Raw genomic sequence first — 19,701 nt, forward strand, 5'->3', positions numbered from 1 at the left:
GCTATCAGAGAACCCTCTGAGACTGGAGGACAAGGAGTGCCTTGTTCCTGAAAGCATGTCAGTTTGGAAACAGTGCTGATACTGGCACTGCTACAACAGGTACAAGTGCTGTCCAGCTTTGGAACTAATTGATTTGTAACCAGTACATACAACAAAACTGTCCTTGGTTCTAGCCCTAATCTGAAGTACTTGAGGCTAATATTTGTTCTTACTCACATGGGTTGACCAGGCTGACTACAGGTGGTGACTGGAAAGAAGCTGTCATATTTTCAAAATAGCAGGTTATCAATTGGCTTATTTTCTAGAGAACCTCACAATATACTTTCTCCTATCTCTTAATGAGCCTGGAGTGCCGAAGGGCAGCTCCAGCCTTCTGGCATGTCCATTAGAGCAATCAACACAAGGCCTTTCCTGGTTTTGGGTCACAGAGGTGGCAACTGAACAAATCAGGTAAAATCCTTGTAGGAGAACAGAACTTGATTTTGCACTAACCTTTGCATCCATCAGATCGTAGACTGCTGTGGAAATTACCTCCTTACTTATACTAGTCAGAATTCCATTTAGAAGATCTACACATTCTGTGGGGGTAATAAAGCATTTAAAATATCACATTCTGTATGAAAGCTTCTATATATTTAGACATCAGCATGTTGCAACTAACTCTACTATTATATTGAGAAGCTATATGAACTAGACAAAATCAGTTTAACACAACCTCCACCTCATACTTCTTGGTTTTCTCTTTGACCTGATTTTAAAGAACAGTTCCAGTCACATGAAAATCATATTTTCTTAAATGTTCACACAGATGTATGAACTTAATTGTAAAACATTTACTCAGGACTCAATAAATCCATCACAATAAAGCTAAATGCAAATTGCTTCCTCAGCACTCCAACTTCAGAAGCCCTCAAATATCACAATTTTAACATTTCCTAATTATCTTTTTAAAAACAGATGCTAAATATAACAACTCCGCTAAAGCAGACAATGATAGCACACTTCAAAGGGAGCTAGTTATACATGGGAATTGAGAAATGCTTAAGACTGTTTGATCTTTCTTCAGCTAGTGTAAATATATACAGATTTGTGTATATAAACTATAATTCCTTTATTTTTTCGTTATGCTAAACACGGTTTTGGAGACAAGTCAATTTCTGGTAAGAAGTTTCAATCAGAAGAAAAATCCAAGGTGCTCTGATGATCTGAAGAGCACTCCCACCTCAGCTGTGCTGCCATCTACAGTGCTAGCATAGTGTTCCTGGAAAGACTATCCCCGTTACGGGTCCTGTGAGTGCTACCTGCAGGACGTGGTCTGGAATCTGGTTCTTGATGCCAGCACAGAGCAATAAGGTGCAATAGTCTATTCCTCTCAGGAAAATTGCTTGGTATAAACTTTTCTGAAAGGCCAGGCCGCAAACTGCGGCAGATTCCTGTCAGAACTTCCAGCAGGGTTGTTTGACCTGCAATGTAAAAGAAAATGTCACTGTAAAAAATATTAAAGACGTCAGAACTCTCTTTAAGTTACGTTCAGCAGAAGCCATATTGTGCATTTTAAAACAAAGTCTGCTTTTTAAAAAGCAAAAATGAATTAACACTCTTTTACCATAGCCTTTAACCACAGCTATAGCTCTTACTGATTGGAACAGGACCTTTCAGGATAAAGACCTCTGTCCAAATACCGAGTCCCAGATGGATATATAATGGATATATGAACTCGCATTGTAAACCACATGCACAGGTACCTGTGATTATTCTGAGCAAAAAGCCTTCCTCCTGCATTCTGAGAATAGAACTCCTACTGCACAGAAACCCTCTGCTTGGAGCAGCCTCAGGGTGGCAGCCACAAGCTGTGCAGACATGAGATCTTGTTCTGAGCAGTATTTTTCAGAGGTCCTCAGTCTGCAGAATGCAGGAGGCCTTCAATCAGTTTTGCCATGCAGAATGAAGCCTCTCACTGATCTCCACTGCCACGAAACAGAGATCATTCCTAGCTGCTTACATTTTCATCTAAGTAAGATGTCCTGCTTCCTTAGGAGGATTCAGCATGAACTGACAGTTCTTGATTGCTGTTTAAAACTCATGGCAACTTTAAAAATGAGCCTTATGCTCATCCAGTTAGCTACCTGACACTTAATAACTGACAACTGTGAAGTGATAATCCTCCTCACTAAAGGGAGGTGGAAAAGCCAGCTCAGTGACACAGAGCTTCAGCAAACACAGGGAGGGAGCTGCTACAAATGAGGGAAGAAAGATCAGCTTTGGAAACACTCAGGGTTTGTTGAGAAATCCTAACCTTTCCATCCTGTAATGTAGAGCTTTGTGCTGCAACAGGAAGAGAAGGCAAAGGGACATCTGAAAAGACAGTGCTGTTTGTATCGTAATTTCCCTAAAATAAGGAAATTTGTGGACAAGATTCGGACAGTACAAAGTCTGACACGAACAGCAGAGATAAATACCTCCAAAAGGTTTCTGTCTGCTTAGGCTCTCCCAGCACATTATTCCAAAACTGAAAAAAAAACCAAACCAACAGTGAAAGACCATTCATTAGTTTGCAATCTGTATCTGTGTTCTCATTTCCAAGAGCAAGTTTATTGTTTTAAGAAAAAAGAGTTTTTCAAGACAGTGTACCCAAGTCTTTCCTAATTTGATTTTTTCAGTTCTCAACTGAGCTGCTCTTATAAAATAATCAGTTAAAAATTATTTTTTTTTAAAACATAGGTTCAGTTAGAATTCCATTTCAGGTTACCACCTTATCTCCATTTGCTCTTGTGAATTTTGAAATATTTCGTTCTCTTTTCTCTTTTTTCTCTATTTTTATTTTGCTTTCAAGTAATTTCAGTAGCAACTGAAAGAGCTGGACTTTTCAGCAGGTACCAACAAGCACATCTATTAACCTACAAAAACTTGATTCTGATGTGTCTGTTTTCTTCAGCAAATTTTTATAGGGCTCCAAATACTTTTTTGCTTTTCTAACATCCTTGGAAGAATTCCAGTGATACCATAGATCTATATAACCCACAACTCTAATGGTATAAAATACAGTTGTTTGATAAAAACATTAATCTGCAAAATCAGAGGTAGAAGAGAGGGGGCTGCTGAAAGAGAAAACAGGCTATGGATGAGTCAGAAGCAAAGCAATCAAAAGGGGAAGAGGCAGTTCTGGGATAAACATATCTACTTACTCATACCTTGCTTTAGTGATGAATTACAGTGTTTGAAAGAACCCCCTCTTCTGCCTTATTTTCACATAGAAACCTGGAAGTGCTTTTACTTATACTCTCTAGGAAATATTAATATACTGTGGACCTACATGTAACTTAAATGCACTTAGTATTTCATATATGACAGGTATTTTTGTTTTCTCTGTTGTACCACTGTCAAGATACACACCTATCTCATGCACCTGAGTCCCATCTGAGCATAGCATTGTATATTATATAACAAATACATATGTGGTACACTGTATATTTTATATAGTATATATTATATATGAATGAAAGGTTGGAAAATTACTTATGCTACCAGACAGTAAGGCTCCATTCTTCCTGTGCAAAAATCTTGTGTTTGTGAACAACATCAGATTAGCCCCATCATTTATAGGTCTCCTCAAGTGCACGAATTATTTGATTCATCTTAGAGCCGGCCTTCTTGATAATAAAGCAGGAGTTTAAATTTGTTGGTTTCCTAAAAGCAAACTGATGGATGTCCATCCAGCCCACGGCTGTGATTCGAGGTCCTCTCATTTACTGAGGCAACCCCAATGCATGTGACACACCCAAAAGGGACATGTGGCAGTAGATGATCTCTCTCGTTTGTATAAATCACTTTGTTAAAAGGTATGAATGCTTGAGTGGCTCAGTAAGTTATTTCACTGAGATTCCACAGGACCTTCATGGGACACTATTGAGAGAAAGGTCTCATTTTTATCTGGGCCTCTCTAGGTATAAACAGCTCCTCCTGAAACTAAAGCCAAAACCAGTTCACACTTACAAACTGAGTGAAGCAGTGAGGAGGTTTCTAAATATATCTGAAAGTTTTGGCAGCTATGTTCCACTTTTAAAACATTTAGGTCCATTATGTAAATATTTATGCAACTGACTTTGAGAACAGTTCCTAACCTTGGTATCTTATTCACCAAATATGGGGAATTTTAAATGTAATTCACTGCTGTAATTGTCCTCATGTGAAATACTATCTCACTGCACTGTGTAGGTCTGGCATTTTTACTGTAATGCCTTTGAAGAGAAGTATTTTGGCAACATTGTAGAGTGCAGCCTGGACTAGGTCTGACCTGCCCTTAGAAATTCCACTCACCTGTAAATATCCCCTTCCTGGGAAGGAGGGCCTCCTTCAAGTATTTCAGGAGGGAGGTACACTAAATCCTGGCAGTTCCTCTGCTTCTGCAGGTCTGACCTCAGCTGCTGTTTCCTCCAGTTGGTTAGACCAAAATCTGTTATCTACAGAGAAAAAAGAATTTTAGTAACAGTATGTCAAGTCTTGGTACTAAATATTGACCATTAAGATAAATAGATGCCATTGGATTTCACATTGATAGATTAAAGTTGAAGCCCCTACCTTGGCTCTGAACTGGACATCCAGAAGCACGTTGGAAGGTTTCAGGCTGCAGTGGCAGCAGGCAGGTTCCAGGCTGTGGAGGTGATGCAGACCTTCAGCCACGTCTGCCAGGATCCTTAGGAGGATGGGACACGGGAGTTCTGGGTACAGCTGGTGCTGAGTTACACAGAACACAGGGTTTGGTGGGAATTTGTGACTACTCAATTTTCTAGGACAATAAACAGAACTACAAAACAGAAGCGCAATCCAGAAACTGAAGAACAGATTGCGACCGTAATTTACATGCTGATTGTTCTTTGTTGGCTGATCTTTTAATTAATTTTGCCACCTAGAAGATGACACATTTTATCTACCTCGTGGATGAGCAAGTGCAGGGATCCATTGCTCATCCATTCAGTCACTATCCCCACAAGTCCGTGGCACTGGTAAATCCCAAGAGGAGGCAGGAGGCGTTCAGACTCATAACACCTGACACTTGCTATATCCTGAAGTAGCAACTTCCACTCCCTGGAAAAGAGATAGAGTTCAAGGCAGGTTAGACAGAAGGAGTTTCAGCTAGAGATGGGATACTGTAGGGTTTGGAAATGAGAGAGAACCATGTGGCTGATCACAAGCCAATAAACAAATGTTATGTAATCTGCCAAGCAATTCTAAGAAAATGAAGCGATCCCTTGTGTAGTGTATTTTTGCAATATAAAGTGAAAGAGCTCTGGATGCTTTAACATGAACATAAGAGTACAGTTTGAAGTGGGATTCAAGTGTGAAGGCAGGAGAAAGCTTGTATTGTGTCGTTTTGCTGTGACATTCACATTTACCAGGAAATGATGTTCTTCCATGCACATCTCACTGCACTGTAATCCTGCCCAGTACCCCCCTCCTGCCTGAACCTGCCTGTGCCCTCACCTGTACATGCTGGGGTTGATTAAATGCAGTTGAGATCTCTTTAGGGACCTTCGGAAAGTTAATCCCGTACCATGCTGGTATTGCTGATCAGGGTTTGTATACATTATTAGAGTACCTAATTAATTACTTCAGGAGTAAGCTCTACTTGTACAGAAAGCTGTAAAAACCCCTTGTTTCTCAGTAAAAGTGCCTCCAGGCTGGCTCTTGGCTGGTCAGGGTTTCTGGGGCTAGAGATGTGTTTGGGGTTCAGCTGATCCTGGCCATGCTGCCCTTCCCTCCAGTGCCATCCCTGCAGGTTCTGCTCCCCGTGGGTGTGTCCTGGCAAATAGAACACCTACCCCTCTGTAGTGTCCTGGCTGCCCAGCAGCTTCACAGAGATGTGAGTGTTCCAGGGAGTGTGAAAGGCTTTGAGTGCGAAGCCTGAGCCTGTTCTGCTCAGGGTGAAGCTTTCCAAATGTTCCGGGGCTACCACAGGCAGCGGATTGGCCATTTCTTGGTGGCTGGGTTGAGGGGAAAAGTGGGAGAAAAGAAAAAAGTTTTAAGAACTACTTTTTGTCACTGCTACCAAAGCACAGGGAAGCTGCACCACCCCTTACTTCCCTAATAACTAATGCAAAAGCCTTCCTTTCACCACTCAGTGTCAGAACTCCCTCGTGCAGACAGCAAAAATGCACTAATTGCCAAGGAGTGTCTGGACCTACCTTGCCATCTGAGGCTGCAAGGTGCTAATTAATTGCTCATCATTGTTTCCATCTGATGACATTGAAATGTTAGGCCATTATTTATAACAAAAATTGTGATTTTAGAGCCACTGAATTTCTGTGGACAACAAACTAGCATCTTACAGTTAGATGAAAATTATTCAATAACACATCAGCATGTTCTGCATCATTCTTGCATATCTTCTTTAATAAATTACATGTGAATGCAAAAGCAAGGTAAAAGGCAAATTTTCTGCTGTTGTAGACTGGCAGAATTCTGATAAATGTAGTTGTGTCTGTACAGCAGGCACTAATTTGGCCAGTGCAGTCTCTGTCCAGGGCCTGTCTCAGACACTCTGCATGGCAGCACACCTGGATTAGACAGGACTTCTGCAAAGCATCGCTCTCTTGCTGTGTGAGTACCATTTTTAGTTCTAGCTGTGAAACTCCATTAGACTAGAGGTAACAAAGTTAGTGGTGAGGGAGGAAAACAAGCACTTTTCTAAGAAAACAGGTGGCATGAAACCATTGGTAAGGGTCACTGCAAAATCAGGAGTCAGTGGATCACAACTCAAACTGTAGCTCAGTAGACCTGGGCTAGAAAAGGAATGAGGTGAGAGGGACTGAAGTAACTGTGAAGGACTTCTGAGTGTGAGTTGTGCTCTACAAAAATAGTTCCTGGGATGCAGAAGGCCTGAAAGTCTTCTGACTTTGAGCAGATAACTTTTTCTCCACAACTGAAACAGAAACCAAAACCAGGAGACAAATTAGCCCATGATCTTGGCTGAACTTCTTGCTCATGAGCAATTTACTTTTGGTTAACCTCAGTCTCTCCCTGCAGGCACATCCACAACCAGAGGGGTACTAAGCTCAGTTTTGCGTCTAACCATAATCCAAATGCAAACAGAAACGCAGCAGCTGATTTACCAGCTGCTCTAAGGGCTTCCTTAAAGAATAAATCCAATATGGTGTGAGACTGGCAGAATTTAACAGTTTCATAAGATTTCCAAACGTTCCTTTGAATGAATTTCCAAATGAGCCATTTATCCCTTAAAGTTGCGAAGACAGATGACACAGATATATCAGTCTTAAATATAAAGGAGGTAATTAAAGGCTGTCAGGAGCAAAATTATGTATAATTTTTATTATATACAGCAATAAATAATAATTTAAATGGCCATAAGGATGTACTCAACTCCAAACACAGTGCAAGGAAGATTAAGTAATGAATTTAGCACCTAAACCATTCCTGAAAAAAGTTATTTTTATTTAAAATTGAATCAAATAAATGCTAACTGGGTACTTAAATAAAAATTAAAGCTAATCATTAGGTCCTATTTTGGATTTGCAAAACTCAATTTAACTAGGGGTTTTTAAAATGAAAATGAAAACAACTTCAACCTTTATAGTTACAAACCATGTCATGACATGCCAAGCACCATTCTCCCTGTGTCTGAGTTTGCACATCTGTTTCTATACCTCAACATCAGGTGATTTGCTGAAAACCTCTAAAAGAGTTGAAGCCTTACATGAGAAATATTTTATTTATGCAGGGTGCTACCCACATTCCTAAAGCACTTGGAAGTTCTGATCACTGAATATGGAACTGTCGTGGAATTACAGATATCAAAGTCTCTCTGTAACCCCAGATTGCAAGGTACCAAAGACGTTTTTTCAATAGTTCTGCTCTTTTGAATGCTTTTTCTCCTAGTTCCTTTTAAAATCTCACTATCAAATCCCCAAACCAGTATTCCCTGGTGACCTATGCAAGGAAGAGTTTATTATTATTTTTTAGTGAGACACTAAACTTCTCAGATAACTTCTCCATTCTGCCCCAGCTGTGCGGGCAGGGGCATGAGGAAGACTGCTATAAAGCTATTAATTTCAGGTTTCTAATTATAAAGTAATAAAAAAAAATAACTCATAGCAAAGATATTTCCTTAGTATGAGAGAATCTCTATTTAGTGTATACAAATGTCTCAGGAGAAGAAACTGGAAATAAAAATAAAAAACTTACCTCTGGAAAGAGAAACATAAACCGTGTGGAAGGATGGAGTGAAACTGCTGCAGATAGCAAGTGTGAGTGGCTTTGGACTGAATTCAAACACAGCTTTTCCTGCCGGTGAGTCAGTTCTTTGTCGATGTGTCCTTCTATTGGCTGCCTGGGAACATTTGGTGTTTCCTGGTCGGGTACACAAACTGTAACTCTTTAGTGACTGCAGATGGGTGCAGTTACAGCAAAAGAGGCTGGATAGCTGCTTTTCCCACACCCAGGAATAGCAGGGGGGAAGCTAACAGAGAAAACCACCTTGCTGGACCCAGCCCAGGCTGGAACAGGGCAGAGCTGTGCAGCTGATGCTGATCTCTGCAGTGGGTCAGCTGACAGCACAAGTGAAAAAACCCCTAAATTCTTCAAACCAAGTTGATCTCAAAACAGGAAATAAATGCTGGTTTCTGGTAAGAGCGTAGGCAGGCCCAGGGGTGAGGCTGGGTTACAAAGAATTGGCTGTCCAATAGCCCTGCTCGAGGATGGGGGGGTTATGGCAAGCTGGTCATCAGCCAAGTGTGCTCTCATCACAAGTGGGGAATGACACGCTGGACTACATCAGAAATGCAGTCAGGAAAGTGAGAGGAGTCACCATGCCCCAGTACTCAGAAATAGGGCAGCTGCAGCTGAAATACCAGAGGCAGCTTTAGGGCTCTCAGTTCAAAGAAAACGTGGACAAACTGGAGAGGATGAAGTAGACATCTCCCAGGATGGGGCTCCAGAGCACACACCTCACAGCCAGGGGCTGAGGGAGCCAGTCTTGCTGAGGCAGCTGCAGGAGGCTGAGGGGATCTCAACGAGAACCCTACAGCTACTTAAAGGTCAGGTATGAAGATAGAAACAAATTCTCTCCATAGTGGCATAGGCAGATGTCTCTAATTCAGAAGTTCAAGCCAGAGGCTAAAAACACCTTCACTGTTGGGTAGTGCAGTACTGGAATGGGCCACTCAGGCTGCAGAGTCTCCATCCTTTCAAAGCTTCTCTAGACTTTGCTAGACAAAACCATGGCTGACCTGATCTAGCACTGCTGGTAGTCCTGCTTTGAGCAGGAGGCTGGGCTAGAAAATGCCAAAAGTCCAGTGTATTTTTAATTTTGTGAAAACCCTATGAGGCCTAATCGTGTTCCTGCTTGGCCCCCGACATGTACATTCCCACTGAAGGTTGGTGGGGCTGCTGGATGCAGCAGGATGCAGGAGACTTTAGGAAAGAGCAGTCCTTTCAGCTGATCAAATTTCTGCAAACTTTCTGCTCCTTGAAGATGTTCTATTTATAGAGACTGACATAAAACCAGTGTCAGTGAATGAAACTCTGTCCACACAGTTCTGTTGGTTTTGGATCAAATCCTAACCCCCCTCCACAGGGAAGGAGGGAGGAGCAAGGCAGTTACCCAATCCTCCCATGATCATGGGAAATTCCCTTACATCATAGAATCCTGTGGCTGTGTGGCCTGAGAGGGAGCACTGCAAGTGAGAAGTGTGCAGTGGGTTATCTGCTGACAGCTCTGACCAGCAGCAGCATTCTCTGCCCAGCACACCCCTCCAGAAGTGAAATCAGTAAGAGGGAGCAGTAGTAGCAAAGGTTAAAAAAGTGGGCTGTAACAGTCCCAGAGAAGGCTGGAAGCATGTCAAGTTGTTTTGTTGTGCCACAGGATCCTCCTCCCCTCAGCTTTATCCACACCACATTCATTTTTGTCCATAGTCTACGCTTCCCTAAAAATTACATTAAAAATGTTTTCCCCTGTATAACATATGGGCTGTCAGGCTCAGACTGAATCACAACTGTTCAAAATCCTTTCAGCCCATTAAAGGAAGTTCTTCAGGGGAGCTTTGTAGATGAGTTTTAAGGATGCCATTTTACAGAAATTCTTTGACTTTTAGGTACTTCTGTATTTTTAGATTACCACATGCTGGGGAAACAGAGTACTAGAACAATTCTGCATTTGTTTACTCCTTTTGACTATTGTTTTCAGCTCAAAAAATCCCCTTCAGTATGAAACTATAAAGCTTAATTTTAATCCATTATTAGAGAAACCAGAAATATACAGGCCAAGCAGTGCAGGTCTGAACTAATTAAACATCATTATTATTGAAGATGTTAATTAAAAAACCCCAGTATTTTACCTATACATAATTTATCCAGAGAAGTTTAAAGCCTCTCTCATAATACAGAAGCTTTGAAATAACAGGCAGGGAAAAACCTCTATAGGCTCCCACAAGGACTGTCTTGGACAGTAATTAGTTAAGAAAACAAAAGTTTAGTTTGACTGTAAGTTGTTGAGTTACTTTGGATTTTGGTTTTCATTTTACTGATGTAAAATATTTGGAATCAGGCCTTCCAGCAAGGACTAATGAGTAAGACAGACACTGAATCTTTCCAATCTGCTCCTCACCGGGGTCTTTCCTTGCCATGCAGAAAGCTGAATATGGAGATAGTGGAGAATACAGATGAGAGTTGCCCAAAGCAGCAGCTTGATGCCTGGAGTGTGCATGTTATTGTCAAGGACAGGGAGGGACAGCTCCTCTGGAAACACCACCGAGGGCACTTCCAACTGTATGGGAGAGGAAGCAACAGCAAACAGAAAGGTAATCTGATCTGAGGAGCGCTTAAACTGATCATGAGGTGAGTGCCTGCAGGTTTCCTTTTAGTGAGAGAATGCAGCCATCACAGGAGGACTGGCATTACACACACAGTGTCTGGCTGTAACTGCAGGAAGAATTCAGAGACAGTATTTCTAGATATTATTTCTAATATGTGCATTTGTGCGTGCTAAATGACAGCACAAGTCTATCAGAAGAGTCACAGATCTCAAAGAATCCAAAGACCAGTTTTTATTTCATTCAGGAGACAAACAAAACTGAGCATCAGAATGTCAAAGAACAAACAGTAAAAATCCACCATATTTTAACTTTTCGAAGCATCCAAAGAAGGTCTTTTAAAACCTAACCAAAACAATGCAGAAAGAACTAAAACATTTGCTTTTCCAATCCAAACTTATTTTTGTGGCTCACTCACAAGCTAAGACAATGCATAGTGAACATAGATATGTTCTTAACATCTTTCCATCTTAAAAGTAGGAATAATAGTGATACCTAAAGGATAACACAGTTTAAGATGAGTGGTTTATCAGTCTCCTCATAACAGTCACACAGACTGAGCTCAGTAACAATCAAATTTAGAACAAAATGAGGGGTTTACAAGCAGCAGCATTAAAGGACTGCAGCACAGTATGCACAGTGAAAGAATGACACAGGACCAGAAGATCAAAGCATTAAGATGACCCAAATACCAAAGCCACTGGTGCATCATCAGTAAACACTACACTTGGATATTTCAGCAGAGTTCCCAGCATCATTTCTCAGTCTGGTTTTTCCAGTTAAGCATATGTGCAGAACAACTGTTGGCAAAGAGGTTGGTTCAAAGGGCTTTCTTTGGCATCTTGTCTGTCAGGAGGCCTTACCAGAAGCTGGCATTAGACTGCTGTAGGATTCAGATCTGTGGGTTACAAATGCTGTGTAGTTCATCTTCACAAACCTAAGCTGCAGTGCATGAGTGCAGCCAGTGATACGGTCATGGCAGGACTCCAAACTCCAATACCTGCCCACTGTAATGGGATACTTTAAAATACAACAAATGATGGGGTTCATTTTCCATGTTATGGATTTGAAGTTGAACTAAGGCTTCCTTTTCTTTTTTCTTCTGTTTTCTGTTTCTTCAAATGCCCATACCATGCTATTTTGGAAACTATTCTTAACATTTATCTTGTCATCAGTGAATGACTAAACAGAAGTATCACAGCTTCTGGCCCTAGGCAATTTCCATAGGATGAGCAGTGCCAAGCACCTCTGCTGATTAAATTGTGCCAAAGAAATGTGTTAATTCTTTATCCAGCTGTTTAAATAATGAAGTCTTAAATGGGTATCACATAATGATTCGTGTCAGTGGGAACAAGATGAAGAACTCCTAGACTGCAGAGAGCTTAGTGGATCACACTTGTTTGAAGTGCCCTAGTCCTCATCCCAAGTGGCTGGGATCTGTTTTGGAGCACATTGAACTAAACAGTATTAAGACAGGGTGGAGGAATGTTAAACCTCCAGGTCCATCAATTATGTACCTGCAGATAAATGGTTCTAGTGAGCTGCTGATGAAATGTCAGAGGCCTGGATTGTAAGACCTTGTGCGAATGTGTGACAAAGGTAGAGGATTATAAGGAGCTTCCAAAGCCTTTACACAGATCAAGAAAAACTCAAGCTCTTCTAGGCAAAAGAACATAGTGAGCACTCTCTCCTTGTTCCCCTGAAGACACCTGTTCCAACAGGAGAAAAAGTGCAGCCTTATTCACCAAACCCAAAAAGAAGCTCTTCCTATAAAACAGCATGACATGAATAACTTTACCAATGCCATGCCTGTCTCCTGGACTTTTCCACTGGGAAGCAGACAGATTTTTAACTGGCTTCATCCCAAGTGCTGTGTTTTCTCTACCTGGCAATTCTGAAGTTTTAAAATATGCATCTGAGTACAAATAATCAAAAATCAGTTTTCTAAAAAGTCTGATCTAAAATCAGTTCTGTTTTTTGGTTGTAAGACTGGTTTGGGTTAATTTGTTTGGGGATTTTGTTTGTTTTCAGTGTTGCAACAACATGTATGTGAAAGGCACCTGAAGGATACAGATTGCTACTGATTTCCTGTAAGTACTGGCATAGTCAAACCTGCTTGTAGGCCACTTGCATTTAGTGTCAGAGACAGACTTCTGAATTACTGCAGTGAACTTTCAGTGATCTAGGAAAACACTCTGCTTATGGTGAAATATATTCTTTGAATTTGGTCATTAGCAAACTAAACTGGAATTCAGTCCAACTGCTGGAGGTGCTTCCTTCTTTCCATGGAAAGCAGCCAACTAACACAGAGGATGTAAAAAGTAGAGGATTTACCTTGGTTTCCCAACAGTTTTTTCCACCACAAGTCTCATAACCCTTTGCTGATCAAAAGGGCCTTTGTCAACCTTAGAAATGTTAGCTGGGCAAGCATCCATGAATTGCACAAGTGATGTGAATGGACAGCACCTAAAAAAATGAAAGGAGGTATTACTATACCAAAAAAAAATCTGCTTGTGGAACTTCAATCCTGTTCAAAATTTATTAATAAAATAGTTTTAACAGATCTTGCAGTCATTAAGGGGTTAAGTACAAGTTTCAACTTTCATTTGGAGGTTACCAAATCAAAACCATCTGAAATTATTCATTAGAGACCCAGGAGTTTGGAAGACAACTGAAAAGAACACAAGACATTGTTTATTAACACAGTCTCTTTAAAAGCTTATCAGTTTGAGCAGCTGAGTTTTTGAATGTCGGAGATGGCAACACTGCAAACGAGCTCCTCAAAGGAGGCTAAACATGGCAGTTCTTTGAGTTCTGCTTGGCACTTACTTCCAGTAAGTTTTCTAATGGAGATCACAATAATTGTTGCAGTGAAAGTGGTGAGAACAGGGACACACAGCAAGAGGGACTCGCAGGCAGTGTCCAAACAGGTGGTGTCTGCCCTCAGGAGTGTGAGGCCTGTTTGCTGGCTTTCTTTGGAAACCACCATTTCATCTGTAGCAAAGACACTTGAGCCAAAATATGATAATATTCCCATGGTTTAAGAAAATGCTGCAACAATGCAGCATAACCTTCTTTTGGGATTGATATTCTTCTTAACTTTTCAAAGATCTATGAATTTTTATAAAGCCAGATAAACATCACTGAAAAGTAAACTGTTCTAATAATACCACTGTACCTACTTCTTTGAGTTTTGCTTTTTAAGGCTGAAAGCAGCAGAGTGGCACCAGTGAGGACAGCCTGTACTGGATGGACTTTGTTCTGTTGTGTTCTTTCCAGGAAGTGGCAACAAAAAGAAACCTGTTGTAAATTCCCCAATTGTACTGCGAGAGACAAAAACCCCCCGAGGCTTATCTGTGTCCTGAAGTGACACTTCCTCTCAGCTTCAGCAGTGCAGCAAAGTGGGCAGCAAAACAGCCAGCTGCATGGAAGGTGTTAGAAAGGAAGCACTAGAGTCTGGGCAAAAGCTGGTGACCCCTAACACGGGCAGGCTCAGGGAACAGCCCTGGGCTCCCCAGCTCCCACAGTGCCAGATGTGGGCTCAGGTTCCCAGCTGGGACAAGCAGCTGGCACTGTGTTTGCACAATGCTGTGCACATCTGCAGAACATGCTTTCCTCTTAAAGCAGAACACAGCAGCACACATGTGACAGTGGGGACACCAAACCCAGAGACTCTCTGGATTAACAGGCAGTGCTTGTGCTGCCCTCAGGAGCAGCTCAGCAGGATAAGGAAGGCACAAACAGGAGTCACACAAAGGGCAAAGGGAAACTATCGAGTTCCACAGCCCAGGAACAGCTCCAGGCACAGGGACATCTGGCAACAAGCAGCTGGAAAGCAGCTCTGCAGGAGAGAGCTTTGGAGTCCTTAGCAGATAAGCCTTAGGAAAAACCTCTGGTGGGCCTGTCAGGCCAGTCTGACTTCAGTTGTTACACACAACTTCATCAGGTAACCTTTATTTTGATTGTCTAACAGGGTTTTTTTAGTCATTTTTCCCTGGCCCATGACCTTATGAGAAAATTGGGGTCAGATGGAAGTCCAGAGCAAAGAGGCAGGTCTGAGGGCAAACCCACACACCAGGGTTCCAGGCTAGATCCAAACACACCAACAGAACTGCTGAGAGAAGAAACACTGCCAGGGGTCTGAGCTTAAATGCAGTTCTGGGCAGACAGCATGGGGGTGGAGGTCACAGATGAAAACAAATACTTACACATCAATAAAGACGTTAAATCAGTCTTGGCATGTGAATATACTAGCTTACATACCATTTGAGAGGTTGCTGCTCTGTTTGGTCTTCCAAGAAAATACCAGGCATACTTTAAAAAACCAATGGAGATGCTGAATGTCGAAGACAACCATCCTATGGTTTCATGAGGTCACCTGTGTTAGTTCTGAGCATTCAAATCTGAGAAATTTTTACAGCCACTGGGTTCACAATGCTGTGAATAAAAGGTGTTAGAGGAAATCTTTATTTTACCTTCTTGTGCATTGACATAATTTAACTTTGTCCAGCTACCACATTACTACTATTTCTCTCTCATCCCTTCAGTATTGGGGAAAATAGGGTTATGTTTCTTTTCTGCTATTTCATAAGTGGAATTTTCAGGGAAATTTGTAGAGCCTTCCTTGCAAAACATCCTCTTTCATTCTGGGCATGTGGAAGTTAATTTTAGTTTCAGTTTAGAGGGAAAACTGTCCCTTTCAGCATGAGGTAACATAAGTGCTTTTCCTTTTTACAGGTTCTGCTTACAAACCTAATCTCAAGATACTTATAAGTGTTGCATATGTAAGGTGGGAAATAAGGAAACTGCAGTTTAAAAAAGCAGGGTGGAAAGCTATTGTTTTTTTCCTGACCCTGCAGCAGTTCCTGTGTTGAGAACAGTGTCTTCCCTGCTGGGCTGCACTGTGTAGATGCTGCTTTCTCTTGCTGCCATTTCCATCTGTTTGCTTTCTCTGCCCTTGTTTTACCTCCTTGCCTGGGAGGATTGTAAGCCGTGGCTGAAGCAAGGCTGATCTGCATTTACAGTGCTTAGCACAGGAACTTTCTGGTCATGGATCAGAGGGGCACTGTAGCAGTGCTGAAAAAGTAGCTATAAAGTGAAATGATGGAGAGATACAAAGAGAAAGGCACTACTAAAAATAGTGCCAACACCAGTGAGATTTGTAGGGGAATTGGAGTGACGTGGCCCTGTACAAATGTTAGGCAGACATGAAGTGGATGAGGAGGTAGTTTACAGGAAAATCTAAGAAAGTAATTGTTGGAGGGAACTGCCATTTCATGGATTTGTCACTAGGAGGGTTTCACTGTGGTTTGTAGAAGATCTGATATCCTTGTCCTCTAACCTGAGAGTAAATGTGAAAGCCAGGATTGATGCCAAAAAATGGTGGAAGATTAAAAAGCAATACAGAAGAGAATCAGGTTGATTCTTTTTTCATAAAGGTAGGGCTGAAGTTAGTGCATCATGGAGCAAAAAAATGTGAGCTTGCCTAGACAATAAGACTTACCCTGGAAGACAACACCTCCAAAACTGAAATGAGGACAAGGGAGATAGAAATAGGGTGATGTTTATATAGAGAGCACCAGCAAGGTGGAAATCCACACACAGCTCTAGCACATCTCTGAAAAGAATGTCAAAAAACTGAAAAGAGAAAAATATCAACAAACTGAAAAGGGCAAAGGATGGTTTGCCAGAAAACTTTAGGTTTGGCAAATACACCTCACAGCAAGACACTGGAGAATGTTGTATATTTTATTTATCAAAAAGAGTGAAAGAAATGGCTTCTTTACAGGCTTTAAGTTCTTCCATGAGAAAGGAAAATGAGACTTTTACAGACAAGGCAGGGATGTGCAGAAAAGCCTGAGACAGAAACACAGTGGGAAACAGAGGCACAGCTTTTTAGCACTGTGATTGACCACAGGACTCTGCTTCTTTTCTACAGCTGACATCACTGTGGCTGTTGCCTGCAGTCCAGCCTGTGTGAGCAGGCAGTAGTTTAGCAGTGGACACAGTGGCCAGTGTTTCACTGATACACAGCAAGCCAGCTTGCCACACCACCCTTGCTCACTGGCCCTTGAGATCACAATTGCACTCCTGAGATTAAAATGGTGAAAACCCTTTTTGCTCCTGTTATCGACTGAATTGGATGTCACTGGCAGCAACAAATGAGCAACAACTTCCCAGTGCTGCCAGAAAACAGGGTGCTTGTGGCTGGGGGTTTGAGTGAAGGTGGCTGCTCGCTCCAGCCTGCTTTCACCACACAGGGTCAGTGTGAGATCACAGCTTTGCTCTGGGCCAGCTTTAACTCGTTTGGAACAGATCAGAGTGCAGGAAAGCTGGTCCATTGCAGGGCCAGACTCACATCCTTACCTGTGCAATACATGGTCCCTTGGAGCACTGGGTGGAAAGAGAGGAGTTAGCTGTGGCAGGGAAGGGGAGGGATACCATTTCCCATGTTGCCTCTGTGAGTTTTAGCAGAATCTGTGGTTGCCCAACACTTCATCAAGATCAAACCAGGAGGCTTATGACTCCTCACTGACATTTGTGTTCTCATGTGATCGAGTAAAGTCACAAGCTGGAAACAAGCATCCTGCTTTTGCTGTTTCTGGTGCTTTCCCTGGTCACATGGATGATGTGGAGCACCACCTCCAGGCATGGTGTCTTTTACAGTTGGTTGATATTCTGATCCAGCCAAGGAAAGGGAAAGGGTCATCTTGTGATTAAAGAATATGGCTTGAAATCATTATTCTCCCTGAAACTGCTGCCTCTGCCACACATGTCATGTGTGTCTGTTGGCACATCACCCAGTGGCTTTTGCCTCAGGCTTTTTGCCATTAAAATTAACAGAAATATTTTTATGAAGGTAGTTCAAGGTTCATTTAATGTTAATACTATCCTCATCACTAACCAGTGAAAGCATTCAAAATAAATTGTGGTATCTTCATGCCAGTAACTTCAAAAATTATCTTCTGCTGTTTGAAGCCCTCCCCTTTATCAGTAAAGAGAGGAATGCTCTTACCTTGAGGCAACTATGCTTGGTTTTGAAAAAAAATTGTTGTTTTATCTTATCTGGAAGGGTATTAAGAGCAGGTTTATGAGTACAAGTGTGGAGGAGCATCACTTGTGCAGCAGATGTCGCTGCTGCATCATTGGAACAAACCTGCCTTGTGCTGATAGGCCTGACCAAAACGGTTTGTAATTCACAATAAATGGTGGGATTTTGGTGAAATTAGCATTTCCCTGACATTTTTATTTCTTTGAAACAGTGCAAAAGCCCAAGATGAGCTGTGCAGACAGAGCTTGTACTCCCAGGATTCTGCAGCTGTTTGAACAGCTTCATCTCGGCAGCGTCCCAGCCTGGTAGGAACCTCTCAGACAACCAGAACAGCAGTTCCACACCATGGCTTTCCCTGTTAACACCCACAGAATTGACAACAGTCAGGTTTAGAGATGCCAGACCCGGGCTGTGTCTGTTTGTGTCCTAAAATAGGGCAGCCTGAAGGTTCAGGCTCCAGTCGTATCTCAGGTGTTTGAATTCAGTTTAATTCAGTAGCATTTTCAGCTGTAGCCAAACTACATCTCCCAGCACCAGAGCTCTCTGTTCCCAAGCACAATGCTATAACAACATAGTACAGGTGCAAGGAAAAAGGGTTTTGTTACCCCTCCTTTGTTCCCAGAGAGCAATGCAAAAAAAAAAAAAAAAAAATTACAAGCAGAATTAGGGTTATGGGAAACCTTAGTGGCAAATCTCCCTGAAATGAAAGGGGGTAAATAGAATAAAGGGTTCCCAAACAACAGCAGCAGTGTCCAAGCCATTTCTGACCAGTATTTATACAGATTATTTCCAATTACACCTGGGCCAGGTCAGTATTACAGTAAATTTCTGAGCTTCATTTCACAGTGCTGGGCATTCTGGCTGCAATCTCGTAGGTTATTTAAGTGTGTCCCTAATCTGCCTAAGGAGTGGTGTAGAATTCAGGAGGTGTGTTGTGAGATCAAGACTTGAACTCTCAAGATGAGGCAAGACCAAATCTGCTCTGGGATTTTCCGCACCCCTTGCTCAGTCCACCAAGCAAGACTTTCTTCATGTGATTCTATTAACTGCTGGTTGATGGAATCACGTCTTTAGGCCATATTTTTCAACAGGAACTTCTGGATTTTTGGATCCTTATCTCTTTTTTTCCATAAAGGTCACAAGCTTTCTCTTCTGTTTGAGCTACAGTTTGCAGCTCTGTTTGCTATTGTGAGTCCTCAGGCTCTCTGAAAAGCCAGTTCAAGTTATTTATCGAATGAGTTACCAGCACAAATGGATAAAAGTACAAACATAAACCTCTAACAAATGTGGATCTGCCCATCCCAGTGGCAGTTCTGCAGTGGATACAGAGGGTGAACCTCCAGTCGTTGTGGATCTTGCTAAATTCAGTTCTAGCTGAACATTGTTAAAGCAGCATTGAATGTGGATTACATCATCAGTCTACATGTGGAGCTTGTGTAACTCTGTCCTGGGACTTCACCACTTTTTAGAAAGTAGATTTTTACATATTATGATCACACATAAGTGTTGGCATGAGGAAAAAATTCCTACAGTTAGTAAATAAAATCAGGATGTCCCAGAAAATCTTAGCACTCTTCCAGAGTGATTTTGGCACTTGTCCCTGGCCTTAAAAGTCCTTTATATTGTTCCACTATAGTCTGTTCTGTTCCTAATTATTTAAGAAACTAAGCACCTTGGATAAATTCCCACCTGATGCCCTGGGGAAGGGACTGTGGAGACCTTTCTGTAACTAAAGACAGCAAACCACTGGCAGCACAGGCTGGAGAGCAGCAATCAGAGAGTCAGTTTTAACCAGGAATGGGAATGAGTGCAAGAATGTGTTGGTGT

General features: G+C 41.8%; 1 protein-coding gene across 2 annotated transcripts in view; it reads right to left on the reverse strand.

Annotated features, from left to right (window-relative positions):
• LOC114071257 (receptor-interacting serine/threonine-protein kinase 2-like) overlaps positions 1–8,257 on the reverse strand; it is a 12,425-nt gene extending 4,168 nt beyond the window's left edge. Inside the window, exons 1-8 of one of the 2 annotated variants that reach the window (XM_027909037.1) lie at positions 8,200–8,257; positions 5,820–5,981; positions 4,932–5,085; positions 4,579–4,734; positions 4,318–4,460; positions 2,460–2,509; positions 1,302–1,463; positions 493–578 (exon numbers count right to left, since the gene is read on the reverse strand). In XM_027909037.1, coding sequence (XP_027764838.1) covers positions 493–578; positions 1,302–1,463; positions 2,460–2,509; positions 4,318–4,460; positions 4,579–4,734; positions 4,932–5,085; positions 5,820–5,971 — 903 coding nt within the window. In that variant the 5' untranslated portion in view covers positions 5,972–5,981; positions 8,200–8,257. The remainder of the gene's footprint in view (positions 1–492; positions 579–1,301; positions 1,464–2,459; positions 2,510–4,317; positions 4,461–4,578; positions 4,735–4,931; positions 5,086–5,819; positions 5,982–8,199) is intronic. The other variant, XM_027909036.1, reaches the window with a different exon arrangement.
• Positions 8,258–19,701: the final 11,444 nt, after the last annotated feature.

This window comes from Empidonax traillii, unplaced genomic scaffold, assembly GCF_003031625.1.
Source record: "Empidonax traillii isolate 1590-97213 ecotype Southwest subspecies unplaced genomic scaffold, ASM303162v1 scaffold1925:size49486, whole genome shotgun sequence".
Taxonomy (NCBI): domain Eukaryota; kingdom Metazoa; phylum Chordata; class Aves; order Passeriformes; family Tyrannidae; genus Empidonax; species Empidonax traillii.